The sequence below is a fragment of the Erythrolamprus reginae genome, chromosome 2, assembly GCF_031021105.1.
Source record: "Erythrolamprus reginae isolate rEryReg1 chromosome 2, rEryReg1.hap1, whole genome shotgun sequence".
NCBI lineage: Eukaryota > Metazoa > Chordata > Lepidosauria > Squamata > Dipsadidae > Erythrolamprus > Erythrolamprus reginae.
The window spans coordinates 324,512,867-324,526,593 of record NC_091951.1 but is presented as its reverse complement, the minus strand read 5'-3'; the positions used below and the strand labels follow the sequence as shown (position 1 = coordinate 324,526,593).

At 39.5% G+C, this 13,727-nt stretch overlaps 1 protein-coding gene across 1 annotated transcript; it reads left to right on the top strand.

The window, feature by feature from the left end:
- Positions 1–208: 208 nt before the first annotated feature.
- Positions 209–13,463, top strand: LOC139159029 (granzyme A-like). Its single transcript, XM_070736378.1, has 5 exons — positions 209–280; positions 2,509–2,647; positions 5,533–5,668; positions 7,720–7,986; positions 13,118–13,463. The coding sequence occupies exons 1-5, from the start codon at positions 220–222 to the stop codon at positions 13,271–13,273; spliced, it is 759 nt and encodes a 252-aa protein (XP_070592479.1). The 5' UTR covers positions 209–219; the 3' UTR covers positions 13,274–13,463.
- The last annotated feature ends 264 nt before the right edge of the window (positions 13,464–13,727 follow it).

Sequence of the window (13,727 nt, the reverse complement as noted above, 5' to 3'; positions counted from 1 at the left end):
TGTCTTTTCTTTTCCACCTCATTAACCATGTTGGTTAAGTATGAAAAAGTCATCATACTAGGAATGAAAATGAAAATAACTTTGAACATCTTATTGTGTTCCAGTTTCACATTGTGTAAAAGAACGCCCTCTATAACCTAAAACCAACAACCACTTCCTTATCATCCTCAGTATATATACATTCTGTACTTTGATGTGGAGAAACACAAAAAAGCAGAGATGGTCCTTCTAATGGGCTTGTGGTTCACTGTTGTGATTTTTCTCCTCGGCATTCCCAGAGGTAAGTGCTAAATTATACTACTTTTTTTGTTGTTCATTCCTTTTCATTTCTGATAATGTCCCTTCAGAACAATCAATGAAAGGGGAAACCCAGTTTCTTTCAAATGTATGGATTTCTCTTTGAATTTGGACAGTGATGAAGAGAAAATAGCTCAGGTCATCTTCAGGCTGCACTGATATTGGCATTTTAGAAGATCCACAGAAAATATTCAAAGCTACAGTTATTAAGAAGGTAGTTTTATTACAGATACTAGAAAAACCATGAGTAATGGGGGGAAAGCAACTATTGTAAGATTCTGGAAATATGTATTGCATATAGTTTTATATACATGCACAAACACAAACATATAACTACACACAGAAGAGTCCAAATCTAACATCTTTTGTCCTGTTCATGCAACTTCACGGTCTTTAAGTGACAAGTGTGGTTAACATCAATACACAGTTGTATCACATTAATGAGATTTTTGCTTTTGACCATATCACACCATATCACACCTAACCCACATAGTACCAGAGTTTAGAATTGTATCAGGAAAGGACAACTTGAGTAAAATGTTGGGTTTATCCTTGCATACAAATTGATTTAGATTTAGATTTAGATTTATTAGAGTTGGAAGGGACCTTGTAGGTCATCTAGTCTGACCCCCCCACTCAAGCAGGAGTCCCTACACCATTTCCGATAAATGGCAGTCCAATCTCCCTTTGAAAGTCTCAAGTTGTGGAGCTCTCACAACTTCCACAGGCAAGCTGTTCCACTGGTTGATCACTCTCACCATCAGAAAGTTTCTCCATATTTCCAGATTGAATCTCTCCTTGGTCGATTTCTATCCCTTATTCCTTGTCTGGCCTTCTGGTGCCTTGGAAAACAGCCTGAAACACACACACACCTTCTGTTGAAGCCCCTCAGGTATTGGAACACTGTTATCATGTCATCCCAGGTCATTCTCTTCGCCAGAATGCCCGTGCCCAGTTCCTGCAACTGTTCTTCATATGTTTTAGTTTCTAGTCCCCTTATCATCCTGGTTGCTCTCTTCTGCACTTTCTCTAGAGTTTCAACATTGGGGGTTATTTTTGTAGACATGGTGCAGGATTGCAGTATTTAATTATTAAGCATTTGTATTATTGCATCAGAAACCCACAATCTCAAAGTATAAGGGCAATGTGAATAGCCTTTATCAGTAATTAATAAGTTTGCTCCCTTTGTATTGCTTTTTCCCTTTGAGTGTCTGCAGCAGAGATGTCCTGACATCCTGTTGACTAATTAGAGATGTGGCCATTGAATTGGTTATTGGGAAAGTGTTGGCAGAGAATATAAACCCAGATGAGAACAGAAGAAGCATCAATCTTCCTCAACAAAGATCGGATGAAGGGGGGAGAGAGAAACAGGGAGAATTTTTATTCTTGTCTTCTTATCTTTTCTCTGTTATTACTCCTTCATTCTTGTTCTCTCTGTTCTATTTCTTTCAATAAAGCACAACATAAATAAAAGTATTAACTAACTTTGCATTGTATCCATCAATAAAGACATTTTTTTAATTTATTCATTTGTCCAATACACAAATACATAGGAAGAAAAATAGACATGTGATAATATAAAAAAGGGTGAAAGTGAACTTAAATATAAACTTAGTTTATTAAGTTTAATTTAAACTTTAATTTAAAATTAACTGGTTCTTAATTTAAAATTAATTGGTTCTTAATTTAAAATTAATTGGTACTTAATTTTAAGCATTTCATGAGACTCTGATTTGCTGAAGTACTAAAATTAAATACCAATTAATTTTAAATTAAAGTTTAAATTAAATTTAATAAACTAAGTTTATATTTAAATCAAATGTCTTTATTGTCATGCAGAACATTTAGCTTTTTAGAATAGGATTGTCAGGCTATCCGGTAACGTTGTGAACTAATGCTCTTACAGACACATGTCACAATTCATTCAGATATTCAGTACACAAGATGTCACACAAAAAAATACACTTTTTACAAAAGTCTGAAAAGTAATCATTACATTTAGCTATTACCAAGCACAATAGAAGTGTACTTCTTTGATCCGGTGTTCTCCAGATGTGGTTTGCGACACCCCATCATAACACAATCTGTGAGCACTTTGTATGATGAAACATTTGCATGTTATGTTGGCTTCTTTTTCCTCTTTAGCTAATGGATTAACTTAAAGTTGCATTTTGCGACTCCTGATTAGCTTGGCTTCTTCATTCTATTTAGATGACTGTGCCCAGATCATTGGAGGAAGAGAATCAGTTCCACATTCAAGACCTTTTATGGCCAAGATTACTGGCTCAGAGCTTTGTGGGGGGACCCTCATCGAATCAAATTGGGTATTAACAGCAGCTCACTGCAAAATGTAAGTTTGGATGTTTTCCTAGGTTTTTATTTATTTATTTTTAAAATGTTGTTTTATTTTTATTTTTTTCAAGATAATATGAAAATTAGGGATGAGCAAACCTAAAGTTTCAACTCAAGTAAAATTGTTCTGGTGGTTATAATCTTTCACGTAAATTGTTCACTGATCCCAGCTTCTGGGCATAAATGTTAGTGGTGACAACAAAGCAAAGAAATTCAATTTATGTTTGTGTATGTTTATATATATATTTATGTATTTATTTTGTCCAATACACAATGAGGGTACCATCATCAGGCTGAAGTTTCCAAGCTTCGTGCTGTTGTAAAATGGAACAGCACGAAGCTTGGAAACTTCAGCCTGATGATGGTGAATGTGATTTCACCGAAACGTCGCATAAACATGCAAAATATTACACAGGGCAAAACCCGAACTCAGAACAATCTACATACATATACCCGTGAAAATTTACGAAAACAAATATATATATATATATATATATATATATATATATATATATATATATATATATATATATGTAGATTGTTCTGAGTTCGGGTTTTGCCCTGTGTAATGTTTTGCATGTCTATGCGACGTTTCGGCGAAATCACATTCACCATCTTCAGGCTGTAGTTCCAATCTTTGTGTTGTTTTAAATGGAATGTTAGCAACTGACATTTCTTCCTAGTATGTAGTGTGGGGGTGGAGATTTGCTTTGAATGTATATATATATATATGTTTTTGTCGATTTTCACGGGTATATGTATGTAGATTGTTCTGAGTTCGGGTTTTCCCCGTGTAATATTTTGAGTGTGTATGTATATATATATATGTATTAACTGCCTTGGAAATGGCCCTGGGTTGGGCCGAGAGGCAAAAAAGGAGCTGTGATGTTCCTTCAATATACCAGGGTGATTCGACACAAAATGTAACCCTTCCCTGGTACAGAGCTGAAGGGATTGGATATTGTAGCCTAGAGGATAATTCTCTGCCTTACAAGGCAAAGGTTGCAGGTTCAAGTCCCAGTGGGTATGGCTAGCTGATGAGGCCAAAATAAGGCCGAAATAGATCTATCCTAGTCTCCCTTAATTTTCAAATTCAGCTTAAACATGTGACATATATATGTATGTATGTATGTGTGTGTATATATATATATATATATATATATATATATATATATATACACACACACACATACATACACACACACACAGAAAAATACATGAAGAAGGTTATAGACGAGATACTCATTGTAAAATATATCTAAGAAAGAATTGAAAAGAAGATATAAGAATACAACATATCAATGAAAGAATAGAAGAAGAGATATAGGAATAGAAGAAAGGTATAGGAGAGCAATAGGACAGGGGACGGAAGGCACTCTAGTGCACTTGTAGTCGCCCCTTACTGACCTCTTAGGAATCTGGATAGGTCAACCGTAGATAACCTTGGATTGTATGTACATGTCTGTGTGTGTGTTACTAGAATTTCTCAGTACAATAAATATGTACAAAAAGAGATTGAAAATACTAAAAAAGCTGGGGAGACAGAAAAGGAATTAAAAGAGAAGAAAATATGTATTCCTGATACTTTTTTCCTAATTCATAGAAACATAGAAGATTGACGGCAGAAAAAGACCTCATGGTCCATCTAGTCTGCCCTTATACTATTTCTTGTATTTTATCTTAGGGTGGATATATGTTTATACCATGCATGTTTAATTCAGTTACTGTGGGTTTTGATTTGAATTCCATGATCATAAAATCCAAAAGGAATAATTTTGACCTCACTCCCACTTCCCAAATCTTGTTTAGATGGTCAGGCTATAACCAGATGAAAACCTGGTCAAAATAGGAGACAAGATTGTGCTGGCATACTTATTAGTCAGAAATTGGAATCAATTTTCATAGATGGTATTAGAGAATTTTTCTATTTTCTCAAAATCCCTTTCCCAATATTTCTTTTCCATGTAAAGTTAAGCATGACATTAATAACACAAACCTCCGTGCACATTATTGGTGTTATTGGCATATAATTTGTCTTCCCTTTGATTGTCCACCTCTAGAATATCCATTATATAGCTGTGAACGTTCACGTAATTTGTTATTGAACGTAGCCAGTAATGGGCAGTCAAAGTTTTACTGACACACTGTGGGTGTGGCTTATTTTGTGGGTGCGGCTTGATGGTCCTGTGACTGGGTAGGAGTGGCTTGCCAGCCATATGACTAGGTGGGAGTGGCTAGAACGATCATCATCATTCAAGTGAACTGTTAGGTCCTTGATTTACAACCTCCCCAGTGTCGCTCTCTGGGATGACAATTTGCTTCGCGTTTCCTGCACTCTCCTTCCTGGGTCACAACCTGCCTCAGTCTGGGTAGCTAGGCAAATGGGTGGCAATCAGCTGTTGAGAAAAGAGGGGGGAAGAAATGCACCCCCTGGGATGGTCAACTGGAGCTGGGCACACAGCTTCATTTATATTATGAGCCACCCCAAGTCCTCAGAGAGGGGCGGCATACAAATCCAATAAATAAATACATTTCCACTGGTGGAACAGCGTTCCACCCCATCCTGCCTGCTGCCCACCCCCTAACGTAGCCAGAAATAGGACATTGAAAGTATTTTGCATCTTCTGACAATATATATATTAACTTTCACTGTTGAAATAATACTGCAATAAAAATTAAAGTAAAACTTGCTGTCTCCAAATCTTAAATTAATGTGCCAGGATATAAACAATGTTAAATACAGTAGAATTTATTTCTGAAGAAACACAGAATATAGAACTGCCTAATCATGAAACTTAATATCCTTCAGCTGAGATTATAACATCTTATACTTGCTAGAAATGAACTTTACTCAATTTTTATTTTATTGTCTTTCCTTTTTAGAACAGATCGCACTGAAGTTATTCTTGGAATTCATTCAGAAAAAGACTCAACAAAGCAAGTTTTCAGAGTTAAAAGGAACATTCCTCACCCGTGCTATGATAGTGTCACAAGGGAGAATGACATTAAGCTTCTTCAGGTACATTCTAAAGGATATACATAAATAATATACATGTAAAGGATGGTTTCTCCTTTTCTTTATGGGTACAGGGAGTCCTTAACTTACAACCATATTTGGGATTGGAACTTCTATTTATAAGTGAGGTGGTTGTTAAATAACTCATGGCAAATTTTATGACTTTTTTTTTGCTATGGTTATTAAGTTAATCATTGCAGGTGTTAAGTGAAACATTCAAATCCAGCTTCCCTCTACTGACTCTGCTGGTCAGAAGCCAACTAGGAAAGCTGCTAATAGCAATCACATGCCCTTAGTATGCCACCACAGACTCTGCAATGTGGGCAGGCGGGCAGGCGCTGCTGTGGGGAATCCGGTCTTGGGAGGGGCAGATCTGGCACTGCTGGTTGCAGCTGTCAGGTGGGGAGAAACGGCATCCTGCTCCATAGCGTTGGAAAACACTGCACTGCAGTTCATTTTTGGATGCGCAGCCGCACGGCCACGCACCTTAGACCATCATAGAAATCCATGCCATTTGCCAAGGGAACAAATGTTGATCATATGACGACAGTGGTGCTTCAATGGACATAAGTATGAGAACTGGTCACTTTTTTTGAGTGCCATCATAATCTAAACCAGCTAAACAAATGGTTGAAAGTTGAGGACTACCTGGATTGGAGATTGTTGAGATCATTGTTGAGATGTGTTGTTTGTTTTAATTGTATAAATTTTATATGTACAGTGTTCCCTCGATTTCCGCGGGTTCGAACTTCACGAAAAGTCTATACCACGGTTTAAAAAAATATTAATTAAAAAAATACTTCACAGGTTTTTTTCCTATACCATGGTTTTTCTTGCCCGATGACATCATATGTCATCGCCAAACTTTCGTCTGCCTTTAATAAATATTTTTTTAATAACCTTTAATAAATATACATGGTGAGTAATAATCTAAATGGTTGCTAATGGAATGGGAAATTGTAATTTAGGGGTTTAAAGTGTTAAGGGAAGGCTTGTGATACTGTTCATAGCCAAAGATTGTGTATTTACTTCCGCATCTCTACTTTGCGGAAATTTGACTTTCGCGGGCAGTCTCAGAATGCATCCCCTGTGAAAATCGAGGGAACATTATATGTCTAAAACCTCTTTAATGAGGGGCCGAATGTCAGCTAGCCTGCTGCTAGCTGTCATAGGGGTGGGGTCAGTGGAGAATTTTTCATTACAGTTTTGCAACTGCAGTCTGGGCTTTGCTTATCTCTCCAAGGTCATTTCTTCTAACTTTGGTATGCAGAGCCAGAGTTACCTAGCTAAAAGGGGGTTGAGCTCTACAGTTTGTTTCAATTTGCTGCTTTATGTTTTGCCTCAGATCTTGCCTGAAACTTTTTGCATTTGGTTCCCTCATAGTAAAAGTACCTTTTCTCTGAATCTATGGAGCCAAGGGTTTTTCCATTCCTAGGAATTGGATGTAGGAAGCCTTGACACAGATATACATACCCTTGCAGAAAGCAGCTAAATACATGAGATTTAGCTCTAGCCTTGAGAAAGGAAGCGAAGAAGAAACAATTATTTATTCGTGTTGTTGATCTGGCCTACTTCAAAGGGTTGGCAAGCAGCCCATAAGAGGACCCTGACAGTTGGGGCCCATAGGAATCACCACTGACAATGGCAGTAGTGAAATAAAGAATATTCTCACACTAATATGTTGGAAATGTTATTATTATTTTTATTGGATTAATAGCAATTAATTAATTGCTTTTCTCTTTCATTTCAGAGATGGAGAGCAAGAGGGAGGAATTCTTATTTCTATATAAATTATCAGCAGGTGTAAAATTACCCATACGTTCAAAGTATTAATGTTGTTACTATTCCTATTATGGTTTGTTTTTATTGGAAGCAGCTCAGATGGTATAAATGTTGCTTCTCGGACCCATTGAGTCTGCACAATATTGCAATGTAGGTCAGGCTGAGATAGGGAACTCTCCAAGTTGCAAGTCTAACATGTGATGCATTACACACCATATTGACTATTAATGTAAAGATTAATCTTTTTGACCTTCCCTCTTGTCTCATTTAAGCTTGATAAAGAAGCAAAACTTAACAAGAACGTCGTCATCGTCAAGTGGGCGCATGGTGACCTTAAGGAAGGAACGCAGTGCCTGGTAGCTGGCTGGGGGGTTAATGAGAGTGAATCTACAATACCATCAGAGGTCCTCCGTGAAGTTGATGTCACTGTCATTGCAAGAAGCACCTGCAATGATCGAGAGCACTATTATCACCTCCATCGAGTGACAATGAATATGGTCTGTGCTGGTGACAAGAAAGGAGGCAAGGACGCATGTGCTGTAAGTATATCCATCTACCTGCTCTGAATGTTTGAAACTCAAAAATAGTATACTGAAAGCAGAATTTGAACGAATGAGTAATCGTACCTGCATGCCTCTAGTATTCTAAGAAATCAAAGCCTTCAACTGTAACATTAGTAAAATCTTCCCATCATAAATTCAATCACAAAAATATCTGGAATAATATATCCTTCCAGATTGACAGTATTATAGTATGTGATGATTCTTTTTTTTTTAAGTACAGCCAGTCCTCAACTCATGATCCCAACCAATGAGGGACCGCACTTGCCTCAGTTTACCGGGATGGGTGGCGGGTATAGATGGGCGGCTGGCAGGCACGTGCATGCAGGCGGGGCTCAGGCGCATGCGCGGAAGCAAAAAATCAGCGAAAATCCAGGAATGTAAGTCTAGTTTCGTAGAGTATTCTTTTTCAAGTGGAGACACAGTTCCAAAGTTAGCTTTGATTATTGCAACACGCTCTACATGGGACCACTGTTTCCTGTAATGTGTGCGGCTGCGCGGCTGTGTGGCTCTGCACCCAAAAACAAAATTGTTTCTCCCCACCTGACAGCTTCAACTGGCAACCAAGCTGTCAGGCAGGAAGAAACTCCCGTGGGTCAGAGCCCCACCAATTTGCTCCAGCTATCCAGACCACACCCACCCATGCCAATCCTCCATACAGTCTTTCTTCTTGGCGGGGGTGCCGCTCTGGAAAGAAGAGGCACACGGAGCCCCCGGCCACCATCTCCGGGCTGAAGGGACCGGAGCGATGTCCGCACATTTTCCCCCCTTCTACACACTGCTGCTGGCTGCGCGAAGTAAAGAGGCAAAGAGTGGTGGAGTTTGAGGGAGAGGGAATGAGAGAGAGAAAGGGAGTGAAATGAGAAAATGATGGAGGGAAAGAAATAATATACTATAGAGGGATAATACTATAGAGGGATATAACATTGCTTCCAGCTGTACGGATTCAGCTCCAGTGATCTTAAAAGCCGATGTCTTAGAAGAACTTGAACGATTAAAGATAAATAAGGCAATGGGTCCAGATGGCATTCACCCCAGAGTTCTTAAAGAACTCAGATCTGTCATTGCTACCCCCCTGACTGATTTGTTTAACCAATCCCTGTTAACAGGAAATGTTCCTGAGGATTGGAGAATGGCCAGTGTTGTGCCTATCCACAAGAAGGGCAGTAGAGAAGAAACTGGTAACTACAGGCCAGTTAGCTTGACATCAGTTATAGTTAAAATGATGGAGACTCTACTCAAAAAGAGGATAAATCAGCACCTAAACAAAAATAACTTATTGGACCCAAATCAGCATGGCTTTACTGAAGGCAAATCATGTCAGACTAATCTCATTGATTTATTTGATTATGTCCCAAAGGTGTTGGATCAAGGTGGTTCCGTGGATATTGCCTATCTGGACTTCAGCAAAGCCTTTGATACAGTTCCACATAAAGAGCTGATAGATAAATTAGTGAAGATTGGACTTAATCCCTGGATAGTTCAGTGGAGTTCAAGCTGGCTGAAGCGTAGACATCAGAGAGTTATTGTTAATGACGAGTATTCTGAGCAGAGTCAGGTTACAAGCGGTGTGCCACAAGGGTCTGTTCTGGGTCCTATTCTTTTTGATATGTTTGTGAGTGACATAGGGGAAGGTCTGGTAGGGAAGGTTTGCCTATTTGCCGATGACTCTAAAGTGTGCAATAGGGTTGATATTCCTGGAGAGGTCCGTAATATGGTAAATGATTTAGCTTTACTAGATAAATGGTCAAAGCAATGGAAACTGCAGTTTAATGTTTCCAAATGTAAAATAATGCACTTGGGGAAAAGGAATCCTCAATCTGAGTATTGCATTGGCAGTTCTGTGTTAGCAAAAACTTCAGAAGAGAAGGATTTAGGGGTAGTGATTTCTGACAGTCTCAAAATGGGTGAGCAGTGTGGTCGGGCGGTAGGAAAAGCAAGTAGGATGCTTGGCTGCATAGCTAGAAGTATAACAAGCAGGAAGAGTGAGGTTGTGATCCCCTTATATAGAGCGCTGGTGAGACCACATTTGTAGTACTGTGTTCAGTTCTGGAGACCTCACCTACAAAAAGATATTGACAAAATTTAATGGGTCCAAAGACGGGCTACAAGAATGGTGGAAGGTCTTAAGCATAAAACGTATCAGGGAAGACTTAATGAACTCAATCTGTATAGTCTGGAGGACAGAAGGAAAAGGGGGGACATGATCGAAACATTTAAATATGTTAAAGGGTTAAATAAGGTTCAGGAGGGAATTGTTTTTAATAGGAAAGTGAACACAAGAACAAGGGAACACAATCTGAAGTTAGTTGGGGGAAAGATCAAAGGCAACATGAGAAAATATTATTTTACTGAAAGAGTAGTAGATCCTTGGAACAAACTTCCAGCAGACGTGGTTGGTAAATCCATAGTAACTGAGTTTAAACATGCCTGGGAAAAACATACAGACTAGATGGACCATGAGGTCTTTTTCTGCCGTCAGTCTTCTATGTTTCTATGTTTCTATTTTTCTAATGAGGGAGAGAAAATAGAGGAAAATGAGAGAAAGATTGAGAGAGAGAGAGAGAGAATGAGAGAGGGAGAAGAGGGGAAACAAATGAGAGAGAAGGGAGAGAAAGAAAAAGGGAGAGGAAAGAGAGAGAAAAACAGAAATGAAAGTGAGAGAAATGAGAGCAAAAAGGAAGGAGAAACAAATGAGAGAGAGAAGGGGGGAGAAGGAGAGATACACAGAAATGAGAGAGTCCTGGAGGGAAACAATGAGAGAAAGGGAAAAGAGGAAAAAGAGAGAGAGAAGTGGAGAGAAAGAAAGAAAAGTGAAAGAGAGGGAGGGAACGAGAGAAGTGGAGAGGAAGGAAGGAAGGAGGGAAGGAAGGGAGGGAGGGAGGAGAAATGGAGGCAGGAAGGAAGGGAGGGAGGCAGGGAGGCAGGGAAGGAGAAAGAATGAAATGAATGGAGGGACGGATTAAGGAACGACTGGGGGGGGGTTAAATTTTTTTAAAAAATTTGTCTCAACATACATTCAAACAATACAGTGTACCATCTAATTTTCCATGAATAAAGTACAGTATTTTGTTAGTAACTAATATCAATCATCAAAAAAGTTGCAAACGTTTTTTTTCTAATTTTGTCTTCCAGTTACATACATTCTCTTTTAATTAAATTCCCTCCTTAATGTTTCTTCAAAAAGTACAATACCAATTATATTTCTAACTTATTAACCATTAAATTGCCAAAGTGCTTCCTTCTTTCTTTATACATTTTTCTATAAACCAAGAAAACCTTATACAGTGGTACCTCGTGATATGAACCCCTCGTGATACGAACCCGGGGTTCAGAAATTTTTTGCCTCTTCTTACGAACTTTTTTCGGCTTATGAACCCACCGCAGAGTGGGCCTCCTCCGGGTCCCGTCAACTAAACAATGTCGGTTGGCGGGCCCCAGGGGGAGAGCCTTCTCTGTGGCGGCACCGGCTCTCTGGAACCAACTCCCCCCGGAGATCAGAACTGCCCCTACTCTTCCTGCCTTCCGTAAACTCCTCAAAACCCACCTTTGCCGTCAGGCATGTGGAAACTAAACATCCTCCCCTGGGCACGTTGAATTTATATATGGTATGCTTGTGTGTGTGTATGTTAGTATAGGGGTTTTTCTTAAATTTATAATATTTTAATGAATTGGATTATGTATTGATTGTCTTTTCACTTGTTGTGAGCCGCCCCGAGTTTTCGGAGAGGGGCGGCATACAAATCCAAATAATAAATAAATAAATAAATAAAATGGTGCTCCACTGGGCGCCGCCGCCCGGCTGTCACCTTTTAAAACAGCCGGGGGGCTTCTTGGCGTTCTCCCGAACTCGAACCTGAACTTTTCAGGTTCGGGTTTGGGTTCTGGAGTCTGCCGAGAAGCAACCGGCTGTTTCATAAGGTTACAGCCGGGCGCCGCCACTCAGCAGAGCGCCGTTTTTGCGATCGGCGGCAGCGTTTTTGGCCGATCTGGAGGCAGGAAAGGAGGTGGGGAATCCCAATAGGGAATTCCATGGGCGGAGCTTTGACGTCACGAAGACGTCCACCCCTTTGATCATGTGATCAATACATGGCCACCAATTCATATTTATGACCGTTGCTGTATCTTGAGGTCACATGACCCCCTTTTGCGACCGTCTCACAAGCAAAGACAGTGGAGGAGTGGTGGCAGAGAAGCAAGATTCTCTTAACAACTGAGTTTCTAACCAATCCACGCCCAGGCATGAATTCAATTCAATTCAATTTATTAGATTTGTATGCCGCCCCTCTCCGAAGACTCATGAAAATGTGCCGATCAGACATTATACTTTTCCGCCCTTGAAACGCGTTCGGAGACTACAGCTGGTTCAAAATGCAATCGCGCGAGCTATAGTAGGATACCAAGGAACACCTATATAACTCCATCCCTCTGCGAGGTGTATTAGGTACCAATTGGTCTCCAGACACAATTCAAAGTGTGGGTTATTACCTTTAAAGGCCTACATGGCTTAGGACCAGGCAATTTACGGGACCGCCTACTACCTCATACTTCCCTACGACCAATCAGGACGCACAGAGTTGGCCTTCTCCAGGTCTCATCTGACAAACAATATCGGTTGGTGGGGCCACAAGGAAGAGCCTTTTCTGTGGCAGCTCCAACCCTTTGGAACCAACTGCCCCCAGAAATTTGCATTATCCCTTCCCTACTAGCCTTTGGGAAAGGCTAGTAAGATCAGGCTTTTCCAGCGAGCCTGGGATCGTGAATTAGTTAGTGTATATATGTTTCTTTTAGGGGTATAAAATTATACTGGTTTTGTATTTATCGCTCTTGTCTGTTATATTATTGGTATTTATTCTCATGACTGTAAGCAGTAATAAATAGATAAATAAATAGATAAATAAATAAATATAGTAGTCTAACCAGGAGATGGCAATGACATGAATCCTTCATTATTGTATATTATCATTGTCCCTTAAAAGAGAGAAGCATATAGAGTCGCTGTAGCAGCCAGATGAGCAACATAGAGACTTTACAAATAAATAAATAAAATACAACATCTGCAAATAATGCAAAATCTCTCTTCTCCCACCCCTTTTTCTCCCTTGTGCAGGGTGATTCTGGTGGTCCTTTGATATGCAAAGGGAAACAAAGAGCCATCGTTTCCTTTGGCAGAAATTGTGGAGAGTCTCAGTATCCTGGTGTCTACACCCTTCTGACACATAAATATTCTAATTGGATAAAGAGTGTTATACAAGGCAGTTTATAGAATTATTGTTTGATGCTGGCATTCTTTTTTTATTATATTCATTCATTATGGTTTCCAGCCTTTTCCCTCCAGATGCCTTTGACTAAAACCACCATACTGAGTTCACATAAAAACACTGAGCCTGCCAGCTAAATGAAATTCAGTTACTGTGGATATTTATCTCAAATGAAATGGGAGTTTATTTCCAGAAAGCAGAAGAAAATAAATCCTGTTGAAAACCGTCTTGTTATTGGTTCTTTTGTTGTTGTCATTCATCTGTGCTATGTATCCAGTGTTTCAGAGGTAGGTTCCTCCTGGTTCTGTCCAGTTCACTCGAACTGGTAGCAATCTGCTGGTGATGTCACAATGATGTCATGGATCCGGTTAGGTAAATGCTGGTTCGTGGGCACCACCACCTTTAAAAAAAAAATTAAAAAAAAATTCTGGCTTTTTCCTTCTGTGCATGCAGACATCA

Bases quoted from the DNA above. Each gene is read 5' to 3' on its own strand.
- LOC139159029 (XM_070736378.1), top strand. From the start codon at position 220: ATGGTCCTTCTAATGGGCTTGTGGTTCACTGTTGTGATTTTTCTCCTC. The intron at 2,648-5,532 runs GTAAGTTTGGAT...TTTCCTTTTTAG, and splicing joins ACAGCAGCTCACTGCAAAAT to AACAGATCGCACTGAAGTTA. The intron at 7,987-13,117 runs GTAAGTATATCC...TCCCTTGTGCAG, and splicing joins GAGGCAAGGACGCATGTGCT to GGTGATTCTGGTGGTCCTTT.